At 38.6% G+C, this 20,602-nt stretch overlaps 3 protein-coding genes across 3 annotated transcripts; 2 read left to right on the top strand and 1 right to left on the bottom strand.

The window, feature by feature from the left end:
- The first annotated feature begins 423 nt into the window (after positions 1-423).
- On the top strand, positions 424-2,641 carry LOC135673286 (L-ascorbate oxidase homolog). Its single transcript, XM_065182140.1, has 3 exons — positions 424-771; positions 888-2,000; positions 2,109-2,641. The coding sequence occupies exons 1-3, from the start codon at positions 482-484 to the stop codon at positions 2,404-2,406; spliced, it is 1,701 nt and encodes a 566-aa protein (XP_065038212.1). The 5' UTR covers positions 424-481; the 3' UTR covers positions 2,407-2,641.
- Positions 2,642-3,163: 522 nt separating this feature from the next.
- Positions 3,164-9,383, bottom strand: LOC135673285 (probable galacturonosyltransferase 7). Its single transcript, XM_065182139.1, has 8 exons — positions 9,110-9,383; positions 8,992-9,020; positions 7,101-7,266; positions 6,491-6,546; positions 5,903-6,195; positions 5,277-5,634; positions 4,642-5,181; positions 3,164-3,991 (listed from the first exon to the last, which is right to left on the bottom strand). The coding sequence occupies exons 1-8, from the start codon at positions 9,255-9,257 to the stop codon at positions 3,710-3,712; spliced, it is 1,872 nt and encodes a 623-aa protein (XP_065038211.1). The 5' UTR covers positions 9,258-9,383; the 3' UTR covers positions 3,164-3,709.
- Positions 9,384-14,548: 5,165 nt separating this feature from the next.
- Positions 14,549-15,916, top strand: LOC135674923 (protein LURP-one-related 8-like). Its single transcript, XM_065185187.1, has 2 exons — positions 14,549-14,896; positions 15,286-15,916. The coding sequence occupies exons 1-2, from the start codon at positions 14,630-14,632 to the stop codon at positions 15,658-15,660; spliced, it is 642 nt and encodes a 213-aa protein (XP_065041259.1). The 5' UTR covers positions 14,549-14,629; the 3' UTR covers positions 15,661-15,916.
- Positions 15,917-20,602: the final 4,686 nt, after the last annotated feature.

Below are 20,602 nucleotides of genomic sequence, written 5' to 3' on the forward strand. Positions count from 1 at the left end.
GTCCGGTTGGATTCCGGAAATTTCAAACCGGATCAAATGACTCCGTGAACTCCTTGAGAATATTAGTGTATCAGATCAATGTTATAATAGATATTATAACTGTGCTGTAATTTGGTCCGATCCATGGATTCGGCATCACTGCATGTGACTACGTAACTCGCACACGGATCAACTCGCACACAGGTATTCATCTATTTCTCGCTCGTTTCTCCCCGTCCTTGTCGCGCGCTCCCTCCTCTCTCCATAAACTTGGAAGAAGCAGTTCACTGCGAGCACGGCAAGCGCGGAGAATGAGTGAACGAGAGAAAGCCTTTGAACGAGCGTCGTGGCCCGAGCAGGCCGCGGAAGCTGCCCATCTGTTCTTGGCTCCGTGGATGCCAGGCTTAAAAGGGCTCTCCTTCCTTCCCCTCTATGCCTTCCACCACCACCACCGTCACCTCCTCTCCACCAGCTTACCAGAGGAAGACAGACAGAGGTCTCCATGCTGCTCTCTTGGAGGACGAAGGGAGAAAAGGAGGAGGAGGAGAAGATGTTGCGGGCGGCGTTCGTCGTGTTGCTCTCTCTTCTCGGCCTCTCGGCTGTGCGCGCCGAGGACCCGTACCTCTACTTCACGTGGAACGTGAGCTACGGCACCATCTCCCCTCTTGGCGTCCCGCAGCAGGGCATTCTGATCAACGGCGAGTTCCCCGGCCCCAACATCAACTCCACCACCAATAACAACATCGTCATCAACGTCTACAACAACCTCGATGAGCCCTTCCTCTTCACATGGTTCGTCCTCCCCTGCATCTTTCATGCATGCCGAAGACATGATTCACTATATACTGATAAGCTCTTGATATGATGACAATGGCGATCCAATCAAATCATCTCTCTCTCAATTGCAGGAATGGGATCCAGCAGAGGAAGAACTCATGGCAGGACGGCACGGCGGGCAGCAATTGCCCCATCCTTCCCGGCAAAAACTTCACCTACCACTTCCAGGTCAAGGACCAGATCGGCAGCTTCGTCTACTTTCCCACCCTCGGCATGCAGCGGGCCGTCGGCGGCTTCGGCGGCCTCCGGGTCAACAGCCGCCTCCTCATCCCCGTCCCCTTTGATGACCCCGCCGACGACTACACCGTCCTTATCGGCGACTGGTACACCAAGAGCCACAAGATCCTCGAGAAGATCCTCGACGCCGGCCGCGCCGTCGGCCGCCCAGCTGGCCTTCTAATCAACGGCCACTCTGGAAAGAACGGCGCTGGCAAGGACGAACCCCCGCTCTTCACCATGGAGGCCAAGAAGACCTACCGCTACCGCATCTGCAACATCGGCATGAAGGTAACACTCAACTTCCGCATCCAGTCCCATTCGATGACGCTCGTCGAGATGGACGGCTCGCACACCGTGCAGAACAACTACGACTCCCTCGACATCCACGTCGGGCAGTGCCTTTCGGTGCTTGTCACCGCCAACCAATCGCCCAGGGACTATTACATGGTGGCCTCCTCTCGCTTCACCAAGTACATGCTGACCGTCACCGGCATCGTGCGCTACGCTGGCTCCCAAACTCCGCCGTCGCAGGATCTACCAGAGGGGCCAGCCGGCTGGGCCTGGTCGTTCAACCAGTGGCGCTCCTTCCGGTGGAACCTCACCGCCAGCGCCGCCCGCCCCAACCCCCAGGGATCCTACCACTACGGCAGCATCAACATCACCCGCACTATCAGGCTCGTCAACACCATCGGGAACGTCGACGGGAAGCGCCGCTATGCGCTCAACGGCGTGTCGCACCAGGACACCGACACGCCGCTCAAGCTCGCCGAGTACTACGGCATCGCCGACAAGGTGTTCAAGTACGACATCATCAGCGACGAACCGCCGGCCGACGGCGCCCAGATCAAGCTCGCGCCTAACGTCGTAAACACAACCTTCCGGACATTCGTCGAGATCATCTTTGAGAACCCTGAGAGGAGCATGCAGGCCTACCACCTGGATGGCTACTCCTTCTTCCCCGTCGGGTGAGCTAGTGACCAGTAATTACACCACCTAGCTACGTACATGTGATTTGCGATTCCAAAATGACACGTACAAGTGAACTTGATGTGATCACATTCGACTGGGTGCAGAATGGGGCATGGGAAGTGGACGCCGGCGAGCCGGAAAACCTACAACCTGCTCGACGCGGTGAGCCGGCACACGATCCAGGTGTACCAGAGGTCGTGGTCGGCGGTCATGCTGACGTTCGACAACGCCGGGATGTGGAACCTGCGGTCGGAGCTGTGGGAGAGGCGCTACTTGGGGCAGCAGCTCTACTTCACCGTGCAGTCGCCGGCGAGGTCCCTGAGGGATGAGTACAACATGCCGGACAACGCGCTGCTCTGTGGCGACGTTGCCAATCTTCCGAAGCCGCCGTCCTACGTTTAGGCGCAAGGTCGCGGGGAACAGATAGCTAAGCTGGTATAAGTGAGGGTAGTGATGGGGGGAGGAGGGGAAGACCGATATAAGTGGCTCTTTTGAGGGCCTTCTATTTATTATTTTTGTTGTTGAGAAAAAAAAAATTTTTTTTTTTTTTTTTTGCCTCTTGGCTGGTTATCGGAAAGCTGTAGCAACAATTGTTGCAATCTTATTTCATAAATCATATGCGTTTGTGATTGTTAAAGTTTTTATTGTGAAATAGGTTTTCTATTTAACCTTTTCGTGCAGTGAGAGGCAATCACTTCTGGTCCAATCAATCATGTGATGAAACATCAGAATTGACTACCAGCAATGAACACGATGGATTCTACGAGTCAAAGCTGCCGATCATAGTCACTAATGGAGCATTAAGAACATCAATGTAACGTATAAAAGATTCAGGTTAATCTAAAATCTGCGCATCTAAAAAACTCAAAGAGTATTGTTCTACGCAGCAGCAGCAGCATCTACAAACTAAACATTCATTCTTCGTACCGCTCCTTGGGCCTGTCAAGTTCATCGCCAATGCAGCAATTAACATCACAGAATTATGTCACCTGGTTCTGGCAATGCAGTGAATATTTTGATTCATGATATCGCCTGGCATGCCTACAACTCCAAATTTTAGCATATCACGAGGCTATATAACATATTACGTCTTCTTTATGCAACTGTTCCCAGTCGCAAACAAGATGAAATCTGATGATTCAACTCCGACACCACAAAGTGTTAAACGCTTCCCATATGCAAATAAAAATATCATGTAACAGAGAAACTGACTTCGAAATGAATAGGACATGGCCCTCATTGGGAATCAAAAGTTACCAGAGAATAAAATGTGGGAGAAGATTAGAGGAACAATCCACAGAGCAATATGGACAATACGGTCAGCCACTTCCAGATGGAGAAAGGTGAAATCAAGATTTGCACCGACTTCAAACATCCGTCGTCTGCGGAAAACATTGGTATGATGTCTAATGTGCAATCATCGTTTGAAATCCTCATCCCACTTGGCAACTACAAATGCCATACCCTCAAACATCTCTCAACTACAGTGAACCAATGTCGTATTTTCGGCACTTCCAAGAGACTCCCTCGTGGCCCTTTTATGTTATCATTCATTTATTCTGCTTCTGCAAGATTTATTACCTAGCTTCATTTTCCGAGTATGTCAATGCATAATCCAAACCTTCTTGATGACAAATTATAAAATTATCAGTCCCTTGCCTAAATCCTGAATATCCAAAAATTTCATAAGCTCCAATGATGCGAGCTATAAGATTACTTTGCACTCGTCCATGAACCGACTGCCAGGTGCAAGAAATTTCTTCCAGTACCATTTATATTTTGGTATGCCTAGGTCAAGCCAAGGTTTCATATTGCCATTATAATGCAGTAATATAGCACTCTGGATAGCATTCTCACCGATTCCATAGTCATAGCCAAGACCTGATAGAATCCACTTCTTCTCTAGAGGGTATATGAGATTGCTGAATGCAAGTAAGCTCGCTGGTAGTGCTGCAGCTCTCCAAGATACTTCACCATTCGTTTGCAACTGTCATGATGGGAAGAAAAAAAAAATGTCAGTAGGGAAATAAAACTACATATCAGTGAGCCTCAATACAAACTCGGGTTAGGCATCGAAAATCTAGGCACAGTTCTATGCCATTTACAAGAGAGAGTAGTCACCAATCAGACCCTGTATCAATTTAGATAATGCTACAGAGTCAATATCTAGCATTCTTCAGATAAGCCCATCTTTACAATTTATTTGTGGAAAATTTGAATAGAATTTATCCATGTTGAGAAGAAAACCAAAGTAGGGGTATCCATTTAGATCACCACTACAGAGGTAATATCTAGCATTCTCCAGAGAAGCCTATCTATACAATTAAAACAGGAAAGAATTGGATAGATTTGATCCTCAATGAGAAAGGGACCCAAGGCGGGCAAAATTTTATTGACCTAAAGAAAAGATGCAAATATCAAAACTGAGATTGAATGAAACAAACAAAATACTAAATGCCGTTATATTTAAGCCACAAAAAAGAACATTGTCTGGTTCTAAATTCAGCAATGGATGAAAGCAGCTGACTTTCCTGAATACATATCTAAGAGAGAAAAAACAATGCCCTCTTCACTGTAGACCTCAAATTCTTGAGCATTGAAAAGAAACAGTTAAAAGCAATGCAGTAAATTTCTTACATTCTGGAGTAGCTGCAGGTATGTCCCTGTGACATTATGCTCCCTCCACTTCTCTAAATCAACAACATTTAGTCCAGACATCCAGACACAAGAAGTTGCATTATGGTTATTTTTGCCCAGATATGCTTGCAGCTGTCCCAGTCTCATGCCACAAAACTCCATGGCACCATTCACTTTCCCTTCCATGTTAAGGCTCCATAGTGGTGATAGGTCACGCTGAACAACCACATCATCGTCCAAAACCACCACCTTCTTCAGACTCCTAAATATATCTGAAAGAAGAAAGTGTGAGTGACCAAATACTGATATGTACTCGGTTCTAATGTGTGCAGCTGGTTGGTCTTTTTTGCGGATAGAGACACGGAACTCTTCAGACAATGATAGCTGCACTAGACCCTCCTTGAGATTCTGCAGGTTAGGCTCTTCGAGGTTGATGACACGAATGGTTGCCTCTTCAAAAGAGTGTCTGGCAAACCAGACTTTCATAGCATAGTAGTTTTGAGCATCGGTTACAATGTGAAAAATAATATTTCTAGTGACCTAATGAAACATGGACAAACAAGATAATCAATGGCTATAAGACATAATCCATTCCACAGAAGTACCTCAAAAGAAAAAAGGAACAGTTCCCATACCTTAGAATTCACCACTGTTGAATTTATAGCTACTGAAACTGCCAATACATTCCTCGAGAAAATGACGTAGTGAAATAATTTTGAGCCGCCAGTTTTGCTTGGTTGCAAGTGCTCCATATCCCTCGATGATGACTTAAAATATTCTACTGTTAATCTCATAGATAAACAATGGAGACTTTTGGGCATGGTATGAACACCAAGTTGATAGAGGAATGCACTCTGCATCATATGGAAATTGGCTTCATCCTCAGTGGAATCCAGTATTTGCCTAAGCTTTTTTTCAGGATAATTGCAATCTGTTGTGCATGTCTTGGCTCTTGCAATTGTTTGATCCATTCTATCTATCTTCTTTCCAACACTGACAACAAGAGAAAATGCTGTAAGTCTTTCGCCCTGACTAATATATTCCTAGTTGATCCATTCTACTCTTAGAAACTCAGGATGGCTGAGATGAGGATTCCAACCATCTATTAGTGCAACAATGGTACTCCTTGGATCTGACTGCTCAGTAAATAGATTCTCGCATAATAAGGTTTCATATGAACAACATCAAGACCATAAATAAAAATAAGGCATGTAATAGTAAAAGATGAAATTTCTAACAAAAACCAAAGAAAATCACTTACGCCGGTGGAAGATCTGTATCTAAAATAGCCACCATAAGCATGTGCTCATGATCCTGAATATTCTGCTTTATTTCACGTGTTAATTTCTCTTGCCCATGAAGTTTAGCTATGATTGGATAGTAAGCTCTGGCAATGAAAAGCTGATCTTTGAGTCTCTTCACATAAGAATCCTTCATTGCTTCTCTATTTTCTATGGACCAGAGGCAGTAAGTCCCAAATTTAGGTTGACAAGGTCTTCCACTTTCATAACCCAGCAAACTGCCAAACTTGTTCTCGGTAGAACTGTCATTATTCTAAAGAATTATGCATACAAGTTATCCCGAAAATTATAAAGGTCAGAATGAGATTTATGGTGCCAAGTGCTTTCTTAAAATTCATTAATCTGAATATAAAATATAAAAAATAAAATTAGGGAATAATTAAAGTTAAGGAACTACCTTGCTGAGAATATTTTGTTCGGCAAAAGAGAGCTTAGTAACACATCAGATGTATTATTCAACTCATATTTACTTTTATTTAAGTTCATTTTAAACAAATGTAAGCAATTAAAACATGAATGTTTGCTGTTACTCGATAACAATATCTTACTCTAGCACTCAAAGTTGGAAGTGGCTCTGATGGAGCTAATTGTGATGTAGAATAAGCTGCACACAACAGACAACATAGAAAAGTCAACTCCTGTAAATGAAATAATAGAAGAAAGATCAAGCCAGCGAAGATAATATACATCATTGGTCGGTTTATAGTGGTCATCCCAACATAATCAGTGCCATTTTCAAGAAAACTGGTGCATTTTTGCACAACAATCCTTTCAGATTAGACCCCAGAGGATATTGTAATTACATAAACACCCGTTTAAAATACTGGGTGTCTTTCCATAAATGATTTTTCCATTATAGACATGCAAAAATATATCTTTAGCTTCATGGGTGCAAGTTTTTGCATATAAGTCCCTCAAAAGGGCATATGTAAAAAAAGCTTAAAATAGAGGATGCACATTAAAAATATATATAAAGGATATTTCAACAAAATTTATAGAATTTTGATGCAATTGTGAAGTTTTAGAGGGACACATTTTTTATTTTAATTGCATTAAATGTATATATTTCTTCAAATAAAACTCAACTCCTTATTACAAATATGAGGTGGTTAATGTCACAAATGCAAATTATGGGACTGAGAATTAAAATCCACATACCTTTCATTTGAGAGGTGACATCTTCTGATTTGTGGTGGCTCCTAGTATTTTTTTCTTCGTGAAATGTCACATTCACTGGTCGAAAGTTGGATGTAGTACTATTTCTCTTTGATGTGGATTGGACACCAAGGCTACTAAAATTGGTAATGTGATTATTCTTAACTTCCTGATGTTAAGCAATGAGAAAATTAACATTCTTATAGCAGTATCAGAAGTGTGGATGTTGTAAGCAACAAAAAAAACTGATCTAATTTAATAAAAGGAAAAGAAAACAATGCAAATTCTAAATAGTGGCGAACCACAAAATTTAATCTAGCTACTAAGGCCCAACTAGAAAATGCAGACCAATAATTGCTACTAATATGTTAACACAGTTGGCTATATTAAATGTCTAAAAGTTCAAGATGAGGTTATTTTGCCCAAAAAAAAGTCAACTGTAACTACTAAAGCACTTCACAAAGCAGGTCCCCACAATTGAATTTGGCGCACACAGATACTCTTATGAAAATCTATATGAAGCACTTTACATCATTATTTGACTTCCTCAGAGGTGCAGAGTCAAAGGCTTCAAGTATTAAGCAATTGTTGTTAATATTGTACAACCAGTAGTATAAAAAAATAATCAAATCAATTTTTGTACTTTACAAGGAGGGAAAAGTCTTTTGTCAATAATTTAGACTTCTTCAATGTTAAAATTTGGATGCCATCATTAATAATCTTGAACGGGAAGCCTTAAGACTACCGCAAAATCACTTCACCTCTAGTTGTCAGCAATTTATGTCTTGATGCTATTTTAAACCAGGGAACTTGACTCGTGATGTTTGTATATCAGTGACCTGAATAAAAATAATGCAACAACATTTTAAATTCTTAATTTTAATGATTTGTTTAATTATTGACTTTAATTCAAAAAGTTCTAGATGATTACAGAATTCTATTTTATGAAGGCCAGTGAGTTAGTGATTTTAGTTATTCCATTTCAATTGAACTATGAACCGTTAGTGAAAACCTTAACCATTCTCTCCTCAATAGATAACTCAAACCACTAAGAAAAGTGAAATTCTAGTCAAGAAACCTGATAGCTAAACAGGCAACAAAACTCCATTTTCTGGTAGAGCTCCTACTGTGTCAGCTTAAAGAGAGTATGAATTAAAATACAAGATGCACCAAAACAGATAAATGCTTGGACTTTTGCTACTATGCTTGTGCTGTTTCATAAATATTAATTCTAGCATAGATACCATGATACATAGTGCTACCAAATTACACCCTAGGACAATGAACCTAGTGAATAGATACTCTGATAGGATCCTATAGATATATTATCCTTAAACATTATCTGGCGCACCACTACGAAATTTCACACAAGAGCATCGAATCCAGTGAATAAATACACTAAAAAGATCCTATTGATATGATGTAATAAATACAATGAACTTAAACATTACCCAAAGCATCTTAATTTAATTATAGATATCTCCTTTTTTCTCTTTGCTAATTAGGTACCATATAAGCAGTTAAATATGGGAACATCCTAAAACAAGTAAAGAATAACTTGAGGATCTTTTAACATCAATTTCAGACAACTTCAAATGGCTTCCAACTAATTCTGTAAAATGGACTTGAGCAGAATAATACAGCATGTAGGACTCTATTTGAACTTTGAACCTAGCTACATCAATTCATAAAGCTGCCCATGTTTGTAGCTGTGATCATAATATGCTATGTCATTCTATATAACCATATCTCAGAATGGCCACCTTTGTGTACACAAATACAGATTATGAGATCATGCATGCACATTTTTATTTCTTTATTTCTATAATCAACTAGAACGTTTTGAATTAAAGTCATAAATCTTTTATGTTTCTCGGATGCATTATAGACTCACCGAGGGCAAGAGATCGCCAGCCAATTTACCTGCAGAAACCACCGAAGCGGATAAAGACACTTAGGGTTTCTGAGAGACGGAACAAGAGAAACGACCCCTAACAGTGTCGGTGACTCACCCGAGCGGAAGTGGCTATGGATGCCGAGGAGGAAGGCGAGGGGGACAAGGAGCGAGAAGACAACGACGACGAGAGCGAGCACCGCCACAGCCGGCCCCTTCCACCGCCGCCTCGCAGGCGGAGCCGAAGCCGCCGCGAAGCCCCGCATCTCGGGTTCCCTCCAATCCCGAGTCTTGTATACGCTACACTCGGTTTGAGCCCAAATGCCGTAAGCTTTCCCCTCCTTTCCCCTTCGCTCCTTTAAATTTTCCCGTCTCCGAACGAAAACCGCCCAATTAAAAGGAGAAACAAAACCCAAAAAAAAGAGCGCGGTAGTGTCCGACTCAGCATAAATAATAGTAATATATTATATGTTATAATAATTAGTTCTTGGTTTAAATTAATTAAATTGGTTTCGTTACCTCTAAATTTTCATTGAAATTGCCTGATAAATATACGGTTTTTATGTGGGCCAAATGTATAATGTTGGGCCGGCCCAAAAATACTTTGAAATCAACATAGGTTATACCTTAGTGTGATGTATCCTATGGTAGATTCACACCGTAGCATATCCTGTGAACTTATTAACTTAAATGGATCATTTCCTTGAAGGAAACTTTTTCTTTGTTTTTTCCCAATAATTATTTTTATTTTTTTATTCACATAAAATATTCTCTTTTTTTTTTGTCTATTGCCTTTGTTACTTTCACCGTCCTGACATTGTTTGCTCACTCCTTTCGGTTCCCCCTCTCACCATGAGTAGGGCAAGGCACAACATTGTGATAATGGCAAAAGACAAAGGCAATAAATACAATAAGGGAGAAATAGAATGAAAGTAATAAATATGATGAGTAGGAAAAATATCGTAAAAAAGCAACAAGACCTCTTAGTGAGAGAAGGAGCGAATGCGATAGACGCAATAAGTAGAAAAGGACCTCTTAGTGAGAGGAGCGAATGCGATAGACGTAATAAGTAGAAAAGGACAGATGACACCAACGAATGTGACAAGTGAAAAAATGATGGATATTTACTTAATTATAAAAAATATGAGATATTACCTAAGAAAAATACAAATATGAGCATTATTTGAAAAAAAAATATAACTTTTATAGAAAAATCACCCAATTAAGTTGGAGATCATAATAATATATTGATCAAGCTTATATAAATCAATTTGAGTTTTCTTTCACTTCCAATAAAACTAAACCAGGAAACTATACATTTAATGTCACTACTACGCAAATATTTTCAATAAGATATATATTTGAGAGAAGAATTTCTCACCTCACCTATTTCATCTTTGGCATGAGCATATTTTTGTTGATGGAAAACACCCATTTCATTCAAATCTGACCAACCCACTGACATCTTCCCCAACATTTTTTATAATGTCACTACAGGATATCTATCATCTCTGACATAGTTTAGGACATATCATCACATTTTTGTTGTGCCAAGTTTCTGATGATTGAAGACCAACCTCTCATTGGTCAGAATAGGAAGGAAGAAGAATGATTGACATGTCCCTTTTAGAGATCATCTTCCTCCCATCACTTCTTCTCTGTGGAAGACCACAAGGATGTCACCCCCTGAAAACTACATGATTCCTTCAACAGCTTCCACAGCATGCTAAAAGGAACTATAAGATCTGGACATCTTCTTCAACATCATTCACTCCTTACTCCTTCCAAATTCTTCCAATATTTTCTTTTAGCTGTCATGCCTCCCCATCCACGAGGAGAAATCTCTAAAGGTGTTGCACGCACTTGATGTATAAACCACATGTTGCAACACTCCATCTAGTTTATATGCACCGTAATGCTTGCGGCTATATACCATACATTCTGCAGGAGATGAACATAGTAATGCTTGCAAAGATCAATAGACTAGTAAACATTGTGTTATTGTCTCAACACTTTTAAGTGGGAATTTCACTGGCTGCTCTTTCTTGGCATTGCAGCTACTGCATAAATTCATGTTTAGCTCCTTTCGCTGGAGAAGTCACAGGAGGCGGATCCTCGCTCTTATAGGTAGGTGTTGATTAGATTCTTTTCAGAGAGTCATAAGTTACATTCCCGAGTGTGCAATGCCGACAAAATCCATGTGAGATCAAGTACCCACTTAAGAGCAATATCTGCAAGGGCAAGGAATGATGCGAAAAAGGAAGTGCTCTAACAGACATCTCTGGTGCTTCTTAATGAAACTTGAATCTGCCTTGATTGTTCAGTAGATGTATCCATCAACATAGGTGAAGAAGGTTAGTGCAGCCTTTCTGCTGAACAGCAATTCTCAGTAGTTGATCTTTGCTAACTACATTCCACAAAGGTAAAGCTCCCTCCAAGAGAACTGCCTGCAAAGACAAGCAATGATCCCGGGGCTGCAAAAAGCTGTTTCCAGACAAACATCCATGAAGCTTCTTAGTGAAGGTTGATTCTATGTTTAGGGTTCGGTAGATGTATCAGTAAATGTAATCAGTGAGGAAGACTACTTTTTGCATTACATTATCACACGATCTAAATCCTAGCAACCTTTCTAACTCGCTTGATACAGGAAAGGATTTATTTGGCCCATGCATGAACAAAATCTCAAGCTTGTTTTGTTGTGAGGAAAGGAAAGGATTGGTTTGAATCACCAAGGCACAAGCAGCTGTGCATGAACAAACAAACAAACAGGTTCAGTGGATTTTGTTGTGCAGGCACCACCACCATCCCCTCCTCCTCCCTCTTTTCCTCTTTACCTGGAGATAGCATGTGCATGCATCATTTTCATAGTTGTTAACATTTGCACTGCCATCTCCCCACCACCACCACCCCCTCCTGCCTTCACATGGTGTAGTGTTCCCAGCAATTGTCTTTTACAATATTCCTTAGATAAAGACTTCAACTACAGCACTTCGGGACCATGAAGTGCTACAACCAATGGGATCTTGACGCATAGAACAAGCTTCATTTTACTTCCTTTCCTAGATTTTGTTTCTTCTGCAAAAGTTGGAATCCTGTTCTCATTCTTTTGATTGCCACCACTGTGACATATTGCTTGCACAGTTGACTTTTCCTACCTACATTTTCCATTTAAAGTTAATCTATGAGGTCATGTATAGTTTAAGGTTGCACTAATAAGAAGACTGTTAGCTTTGGTTGACCTTTATTTAGCTTTGGGTGCACTAATAATTTATCTTTTACTCTCATGATGCATCTTGTTCATTGGCAATTGGATCCATTTAAACTAAAAATTAGAAGATGATAACATTATTTTATAAGCATGACTTGGTGAGTAAATTCATGCTATCTAATTGGCACTCTTTGTCTAAGCTTTGACTGACTTTTATCTTCAGTGCTCAGTCCACTACAGCAGTGGACTTTTTTGTTACAGCTAACATATTTTAGTGTGTTGCTTGAAAAAGTTAACTTTGTAAAGTAATTCTCTGAACTTAGATGGGTCATTAAGCTTCCACCACACAAGTAGAAGAGGTTTTAGATTCATATAGCATAAGTAAAAATAATGGTTTGCCTTGAATAAACACAAGGCATCTAGGATAGGCTTTAATATTTCCCTAGTAATTATATATATGTTATGTGAGGAATCATCAGTTTTAGTACCTAATCTGGTGCTTTCAAATCCAGAAATGCAGACAAGAATGTGCCATCTAATCAGCAAGTGATTCATGGTAAATTAAAGAAAATTAGGCCAGAATATGATCTTCTTACCATGAGGTCAAGCTTGCAAATAAATGAGGGAATAAAACTAATTTTACAGAAAACTAGTTTGATAACATTTTTAGGTAGAACACAATCCAATAACATGAGGTCAAGTTTCATAATCTTTTCGTAAATTACATTATAATATTGCATGATAAATAAATCATTATGGACACATATATACATATGAGTTAATTAGATTTAACTGTTGGATCCATTATAAATTTTATATCTATAATATTAATCTGTTAGTAATATATCTAACTTATATTAGTTTGAGAGCCTGAAATATCATCATATAATTCATTATGTACTATTTGCACACAAAAAAAAGGTAGAATTTCTCTCAAGAGTTGTGTTAATTTGGCTTGATATCATATGGTCATGAGTTCTAAGCTAATAAAGCAATTACAGAATAATCTAAACTTACATTTAAGGAAGAGGATTGCCGGACAATACAACAGATGGCAAAAGGAAGAGAAGAGAGAGTTGCATTTGGCATTCTAACTTGCAAAGCAATTTGATTGGTTGATGATGGCCATTGTGGAGTAAAGATTCATTCATTTCATCACCCACTTAATGCCTTGGAGAATTCCTCAGTGGGCACACGAATATATTCTTTATCAAGGAGCATTACATGTATATTCCAAATCGGTGTCGTCGTCCCAACATTGGAATCGATTGGAGGTAACCTTTACCTGTTTTATTTGTCACCACCTAAGTAAAATAATCCAATTCATGGCCGACCTAAAATTAATGGAATCGAGTTCCCAATCAATAAAGCAATAGGTTAAAATCGAACACTTGCAATCTTTTTGGAACATGAATCGGGTCCCATATCAACAAAGCAGTGCCTATTTTTAAGATCCAACTTTGATTTCTATTTCACTTTTAGAAACAAATGTAATGTCCTTTTGTTTTCATGCTTCATATGATTAATAGATTGGAAAAATCAATTAAGAATAATTCTTTTATGTAGTTTTATCTCTAGAAAATAAAAACTAATTTTGTTAGTGTGAGTATTTGGGACTCGTGAAAAAAAAAATCAAATTTACTATCACATTGATAGAAAATATTTATCTCCTAATCGTCACATCAGAATTCATCGAATATAAATTATTCAAAGAATATTTTTTATACTTTATCAAATATTATTCTGATGGCTACAACAACATAAAGTCAACTATAAAAGTTGAATTAGATTATGATTATTTAGACTCTCAATTTATTATATTTAAAATCTGAATTAAGAGTCAAAAGGATATGAATATGACTCGATATCGATTTTAATGCAAGTTAGCTCCACAGATTCTCCATATTATATCAACTTTATATATTTATAAATTATTTTCTTCTCTTTCTATTAAGATACAAAGATTGAAAATACTTACAAGCATATACATATAAATTCCCTCCAATTGGTTAATTACTTTTAATTTTTCAGTACTTTTTAATAACCTCAAATTCTCTCTCTCTCTCTCTCTGTCTCATATCAAGAATTAAGTATGCTAATAGAGTGCTCAACTATTGTTTATTTGACTATTGGACTAGCAAGCAACATTATATCTAAATCACAATGAATTAGAGAATCCCCATTTAATTAGCACCAGGTTCCCTTATTACTATTATTACTGTTAATCTAAACCCTCCTCAATTAACTACATAATCCTTCCGTTAGTGCTCCAGTGCCGCGGAGGATGTCATCCTCACCTGCCTCACACGTGCGTTCTCGTCCGTTGAACCTATATATGTCGCACATTTGCTCATCCACGCCATCATAGCTCTCGCCTGCGAGCTCGTTCGTCTCCTCCTCTTCCTCGATCGCTCTCGGTTCTCGACGAAGATGACGAAGGTGCACCCCAACGCGGCGGCGGCGGCGGTCGCGGAGCTGCGTAGGGCTGAGTTCCCCTGCGCCGGCGGGGCGAGGGCCACGGAGGCGGAGGTGCTCACCGTGTGGCGGAAGTCGCTCCTCTTCAACGGGAATGGGTTCACGGTGTACGACTCCAAGGGGAACTTGGTGTTTCGAGTCGATAACTACTCCGCGGGGAGTAGAGGTGAGGTCGTTCTCATGGACGCCGCCGGGAGGCCGCTGCTCACGATCCGGAGGAAGGTACGGAAAAGGGGCTGATCTCTGGATCTGGAAGTGTGTGTTGTTGGGTTTTCGATGATAGGGTTCTTGAATTCGTTCCTAATTGATTTCTGGCCCATTTTTGTGGATCTGCAACTTTTGTTTCTGTTGCTTGTTTTCGAAAAGTGTAAATTGAAATAAAGAATTGCCTCTTCAAAACACTTAAAAAAGATTTTTCTTAAAAATGAAAAGCAAAGAATATTACTCCTTTTTTTTTTTGTCTAATATTGTAGTTTGTGGGAATATATACATTTATTTTTTTAATAAGAAAATTTGTCTGAAAATATTTAAAGCTAAAAATCTGAAATAGCAGTATGTGTTTGTTAGTATGCCGAACATTTTGGCTCATGACACTTCATTTGTACATGCAGAAGCTTAGCCTCGGTGACCACTGGCTAATTTACAACGGCGAGGAGGCCGTCAATCCCCGGTTTGCCGTCAAGAAGCACGCAGGCCTCCTGCACTCCAAGGCACTGGCACGGGTGACCCCCTGCGGCTCCGGCGCCAAGTCGTGCCTTGCCTATGATATCGAGGGCTCCTACTCGCACCGCTGCTGCGCCGTCTACGACGACAGGCGGCAGCAGTTGGCGGAGATCAAGAGGAAGGAGTCTGTCCACGGCATCACCCTTGGCCACGACGTGTTCCGCCTGATCGTGCAGCCAGGTCTCGACGCATCCTTTGCCATGGCCATGGTGATACTCCTGGAGCAGATGTTTGGGTCTCGAGGATCCCTGCTCAAAGGTTAGATTGCTCTATGGCTATTGGGCTTGCGTTTAGAAGGTTGGTGGGCTCTCTTGGGCATCCATCTCATGTGAAGCAATACATGTAGTCAATAACATGAGATGAGATGGAAGAAGAGCAAAAAAAAAAACGACGGCAGAGAGGGAAATCATCCTTTTTGATGTTTCCTTTACTTCTGTACGAAGAGAACATAGGGATAGGATTGCAGCTATTGGGATATGCTAATCTTAAAGACAAGGCCACTTGATGCATATAAAATCATATTACAGCGTTGAGTTGGTAAAGCTGCTTTAGGCCAGCCATCTTCAAACAATCTTAAAAGACCAGATGACCTCATGGGCTCAGAACACCATCTTCACCCCCTTCCAATTCGATGCCATCACCATTTCCCCTTCTTATATGAAGAAGAAAAGGGTCCAATTGTAGAATTGAAAGAAGCTGGATTAAATAATGGATTTTTTAATAAAAATTATTTTAATAGCTGTAAGTCAAATATTCCATAAAATCCTTTCTAATGTTTCACATAAAAGATGTGAATTGGTAAAATCTTTTAAGAAGTGACTAAATCGTCTCAAGAACAATTTATTATATCTTCCAGTGACACAGTGTTGAATAGCTGATCATTTGAACCTCGTGATTAGTATAGTCAATTAACGTGGGCATTAGGTGCAACAAACATCATGTTATATTCATCTGAAAGGCTGCATGTTCAAGTCATTCAATTTAATAATACATTTCAATTTCAGGATCCAAACATACAATAGTACTAAGAAAACATTCAAGTCATTCAATTTCATAATTCATAAAATCTGTGCAGTTTAAATTCATATATCACTCGATGAATCGTAAAATCTAAAATCAACTCACCCAAACAATAACCACCTCATAAATTCATAAGTGTGATATTCTATACAATCACAAAAAATCAATGTTTAACACGTGTTCATATCATTACACAAATTTACTTAACATTCCAAAATCCTAAAAATCAGAGGTTCTTTAAACTTTTACAAAACTCATAAGTTAATATTTACCATCAACATTCTATCAAACACCAAGGGTACTTGTACAACAAAAATATGTTATTCACTAAATGTTTGCCCAAAGTCTTCTAGTTTTCTACTATCGTAGCTCAATTTAAACATTCTAACAAACTACAAGTTATCCTAAAAATTTTATATACAACGGGGTGAGCACATAGAGCTTAGTAAGCGACTAACATATCAATGGCGAAAAAGGATAGTTTCAAAGCAAATAATATACCAAATACAAGGCAGGAATACAAGAGTTCATAGATAGCCGCTCAACGAATGTAGAATTACAATGTCATTTCATTTGAAGCATGTTTTGTTCATAACAAGGGAGTAAAGATTAGTTGAAGTAAATCATTGACGTAATGAAACATTTTAAAACATATCAATGGCAGGTGAAATGCTTCAGAATATATCAATGGCATATGAAGTATTTCGAAGTATATCAATGACATATGAAATGTTATGGAGCATATCAATGGCATATGAAGCATTTCAGAGCATATCAAGAATGTATGAAATGTTTCAGAGAATATCAATAACAAATGAAACATTTCGAAATATATTAATGATGGATGAAATGCTTCGAAATATATCAATGACATATGAAGTATTTCGGAGCATATTAAAGAACAAATACAAAATAAAAGCTCAAACGTCGCATTTGACGTTGCACACATTTCATTCTTATCCAAAACACATAGAAGCACATAACCAAAGCTCTAGATATCAAATCAAACAGATAGAGGGTGAAGTGAGATCTCAAATATAATATGGTCCATCCATTTCTGAATGACCACCAAACATAATCTAGAGTATCGCGGGCTCTAAGCACATACCCTTTACCATTTCTAGCAAAGGTCCAAATAATCTCTTTACTATTTTTAGCAAAGGTCCAAATAATCTCATAAAAACCAGAGTATAAAAGGGTATTATGAATAATAAATTGGGATATATCGGAAACACTGGTGGAACAACGGAATGCATGTGCCTACATGCAATAGTGCGATACAAACATATACATAATAGATTCATATATGCAAATAATTGAAGGATAAAAGTATACATGATTTTAAAGCAATATTATAAAGCTCAACTGAAGTAAGGATTATAGCTTAAATCAATTTTTCAAGAGATAAAATAAGAATAGACGAAGTCGACCAAAGCTCGATTTTGATAGAATTTGAGAGGCACATTTCATGAAATGTTTGGATAATCAATTATACTCCAATTTATACAAAATAAGGGTCATTCGAAAGATTTATCAATTTAAATTTAGATAAATAAAGTTTTGTATGAATTGGAGATTCCAACATTAAGTTATCAATAGTTTAGCAACCAAAGGTTAGAGGATATTATCTCCATTTTATAGAATTTATATAGTTAATTTGAACAGATGATTCAATATTTATTTATACTCCAAATCATTCAAATCAGATATTAATAGAAAGATTTGTGAGTCTATTTTTTGAGAAATTAATTTTTGTATAAATCAGAGTTCCTAACAGAGAGTTATGAGCAAGAGAGTACTGAAAGGTCAAAACTAATAGTCTCTATTTTATAGATTTCATAGGGTCAGTTAAAATAATAGTTTTAGTATGTAAATAGACTCCAAATTTATCAATATTAGTATCAAAAGAACGATCTATGAGTATATTTTCGGATGAATCTAGTTTCTCCTAAATCCAAGGTCCGTGGAGAAAGTTATAGATAGAATAATACAAAAAGGTTAAATTATCGAAAAATTCTAGATTCACAGTTTTGTTCCCAAATGAAAGAAATACCATGTATAAAGCCAAAGTCTTCCAAATTTTTAAGATTAAGATGAAATCAGAGATCAAGAATTCTGTAAGAAGAGGTTAGAACACTTGCTTTAGAAAAGTTTGATTCTCAAATGTGGAAAATTGATGCAAAACCTCAAGCAAAGCAAAGCTTCTTCTCTTTCTTCTGCTTCAATTCCTCTTCCTTTCTTTCTCAAACCCACATTGACTGTAGCTCTTAAGTTTTCCTCCTTTAATTTCTTCTCTAATGCATTAAATTTAGCTAATATAAGTATTGCAAGATGACAAGCATACATGAAAAGGGCTTAGGTGTCATCCTTAGAACAAACATAGGTGGCACCATTAGGTTAGACACATGTCCACCATTTTTTTTTCAAACTTAATATGAATATTTCACAAATCATATCATATTTCTAATATTTATATTTAGATCCCTATATTACAAATAGGCCTTTATAAAATTTTAAAAAAAGAGGGATGTTACACTGACTGTCGACAATCCCAAGCTTAATCGTCTCCACTATCACTTATAAAATAAACCTTAGGTATGCTCTTAAACATAATTTCATTATAATCTCTAACTGACTAGTCCGACTAATCTGAACCTCTAAAACTAACTTGATCATCAGATGAGCATTTGTTGGGAATGCCCTCAACTTAGTTTTTGTAGGCTCAACACATCTTGAATCATGACCTAGATTGAGACTGACTTCACCTGAATCTCAATTACCGCTAGAAGGAGGGTGATTCAAATGTCTCAGGAAAGCTTCATAAGATCATCTAGGCTAAACCCCGAACTACTAGATAGGTCGAATGGATAAGGAGGGTCCGAGCCTAACCGTGCTGAACAGTCCACTACCAAATGCACCAATCTCAATTGTCTCATAACTTGTTCAATCTATACTTTTAATTGGACATGCTCTCCCCACCTTCCAACTACCCAACCATTTACTCTTTCGTTGATTATTTCAAGACTCAATAATCAATCCACCACTAGCTTAACCTATAGCACCACCACCTCAAATTATAACCATACCCGTTGATGCCTTTCACAGCTTAACTTAGTAGGTTTAATTTATGAGGAGAAAATTATAGTTTGAAGCTCTTTACCTTTTACATCTAATTAGCATAACAAGAGGCACACCCGATTCTACTCACTCTTTGTCTTCCCCACTCTTAATTCCACCAACAGCTCCAACTCCTAGCCTAATGGTAGAGTCATGTCCCCATATGGTTAATCTATCTCAAAAAAATAATTTTCAAATATCACCCCCATAGCTTGCTTAGTAATCTCTCTCAAGAAGTGATAGGATATAAAGAACTAAAATTTTGTATATGAATAAATATAAGCAAGTTGTAACATATAGCAAAATTAAATAGAAATCACAATCAAATATAACACCAAGATTTATGTGGAAAACCCCTCCAACATGAAGGGTAAAAACCATGGGGCAAACCAGACATAATCCATTATAAAAATAATGAATATACAAATCTTAGTCTTTTGCACAAAACCCAAGCAACAATCTCAAAAGAATAACTAAGATATGAGGATTACATCACTGTACACAATATCCAAATTATCCCCAAGTAATCATAATAAGAATCTATTATAGATCTGATCTAACCTGAGATGAGAACACTGCTTAAATGATTGAGAATAGTCTGTCTACGTTGTCCTTGTATTCTTCGCTTTGATTCTCTTATTTTTTTACCCTTTTCTCCTCTTTTTTGAATCAAGTTGCTACTATAATTTTCTGCCTTACTACTACAGTTTTTTCTCCTATTTTTGTAGCCACCACACCGCCCTCCTTAGAGCTAGGATTATGTTTAATGAGGGGTGGGTTATGGGCTGTTAAAGCCCACTATGGGCTAAACTTATGGGCTGTCAACCCAATAAGAAGTAGAGGAACTAAAGGAGATAATTGCTCAATATATCGATCTTTATCGCAATATGCAAGTTTAGCTCTTTGAGGTTGACCAGGATATCAAAATGGAGATAAGGCTAAAAAACAACCTGAAGTCGACCCCTACTTAAGGTCTTCCTTTGTTAAGAGCATTATGGAGGAACCGATCCCATTGGGATTTATAATGCTATCCTTAGAGCTTTATGAAAGGAGCTTTAACTCCACCAA

The sequence above is a fragment of the Musa acuminata genome, chromosome BXJ1-5, assembly GCF_036884655.1.
Source record: "Musa acuminata AAA Group cultivar baxijiao chromosome BXJ1-5, Cavendish_Baxijiao_AAA, whole genome shotgun sequence".
Lineage (NCBI taxonomy): Eukaryota > Viridiplantae > Streptophyta > Magnoliopsida > Zingiberales > Musaceae > Musa > Musa acuminata.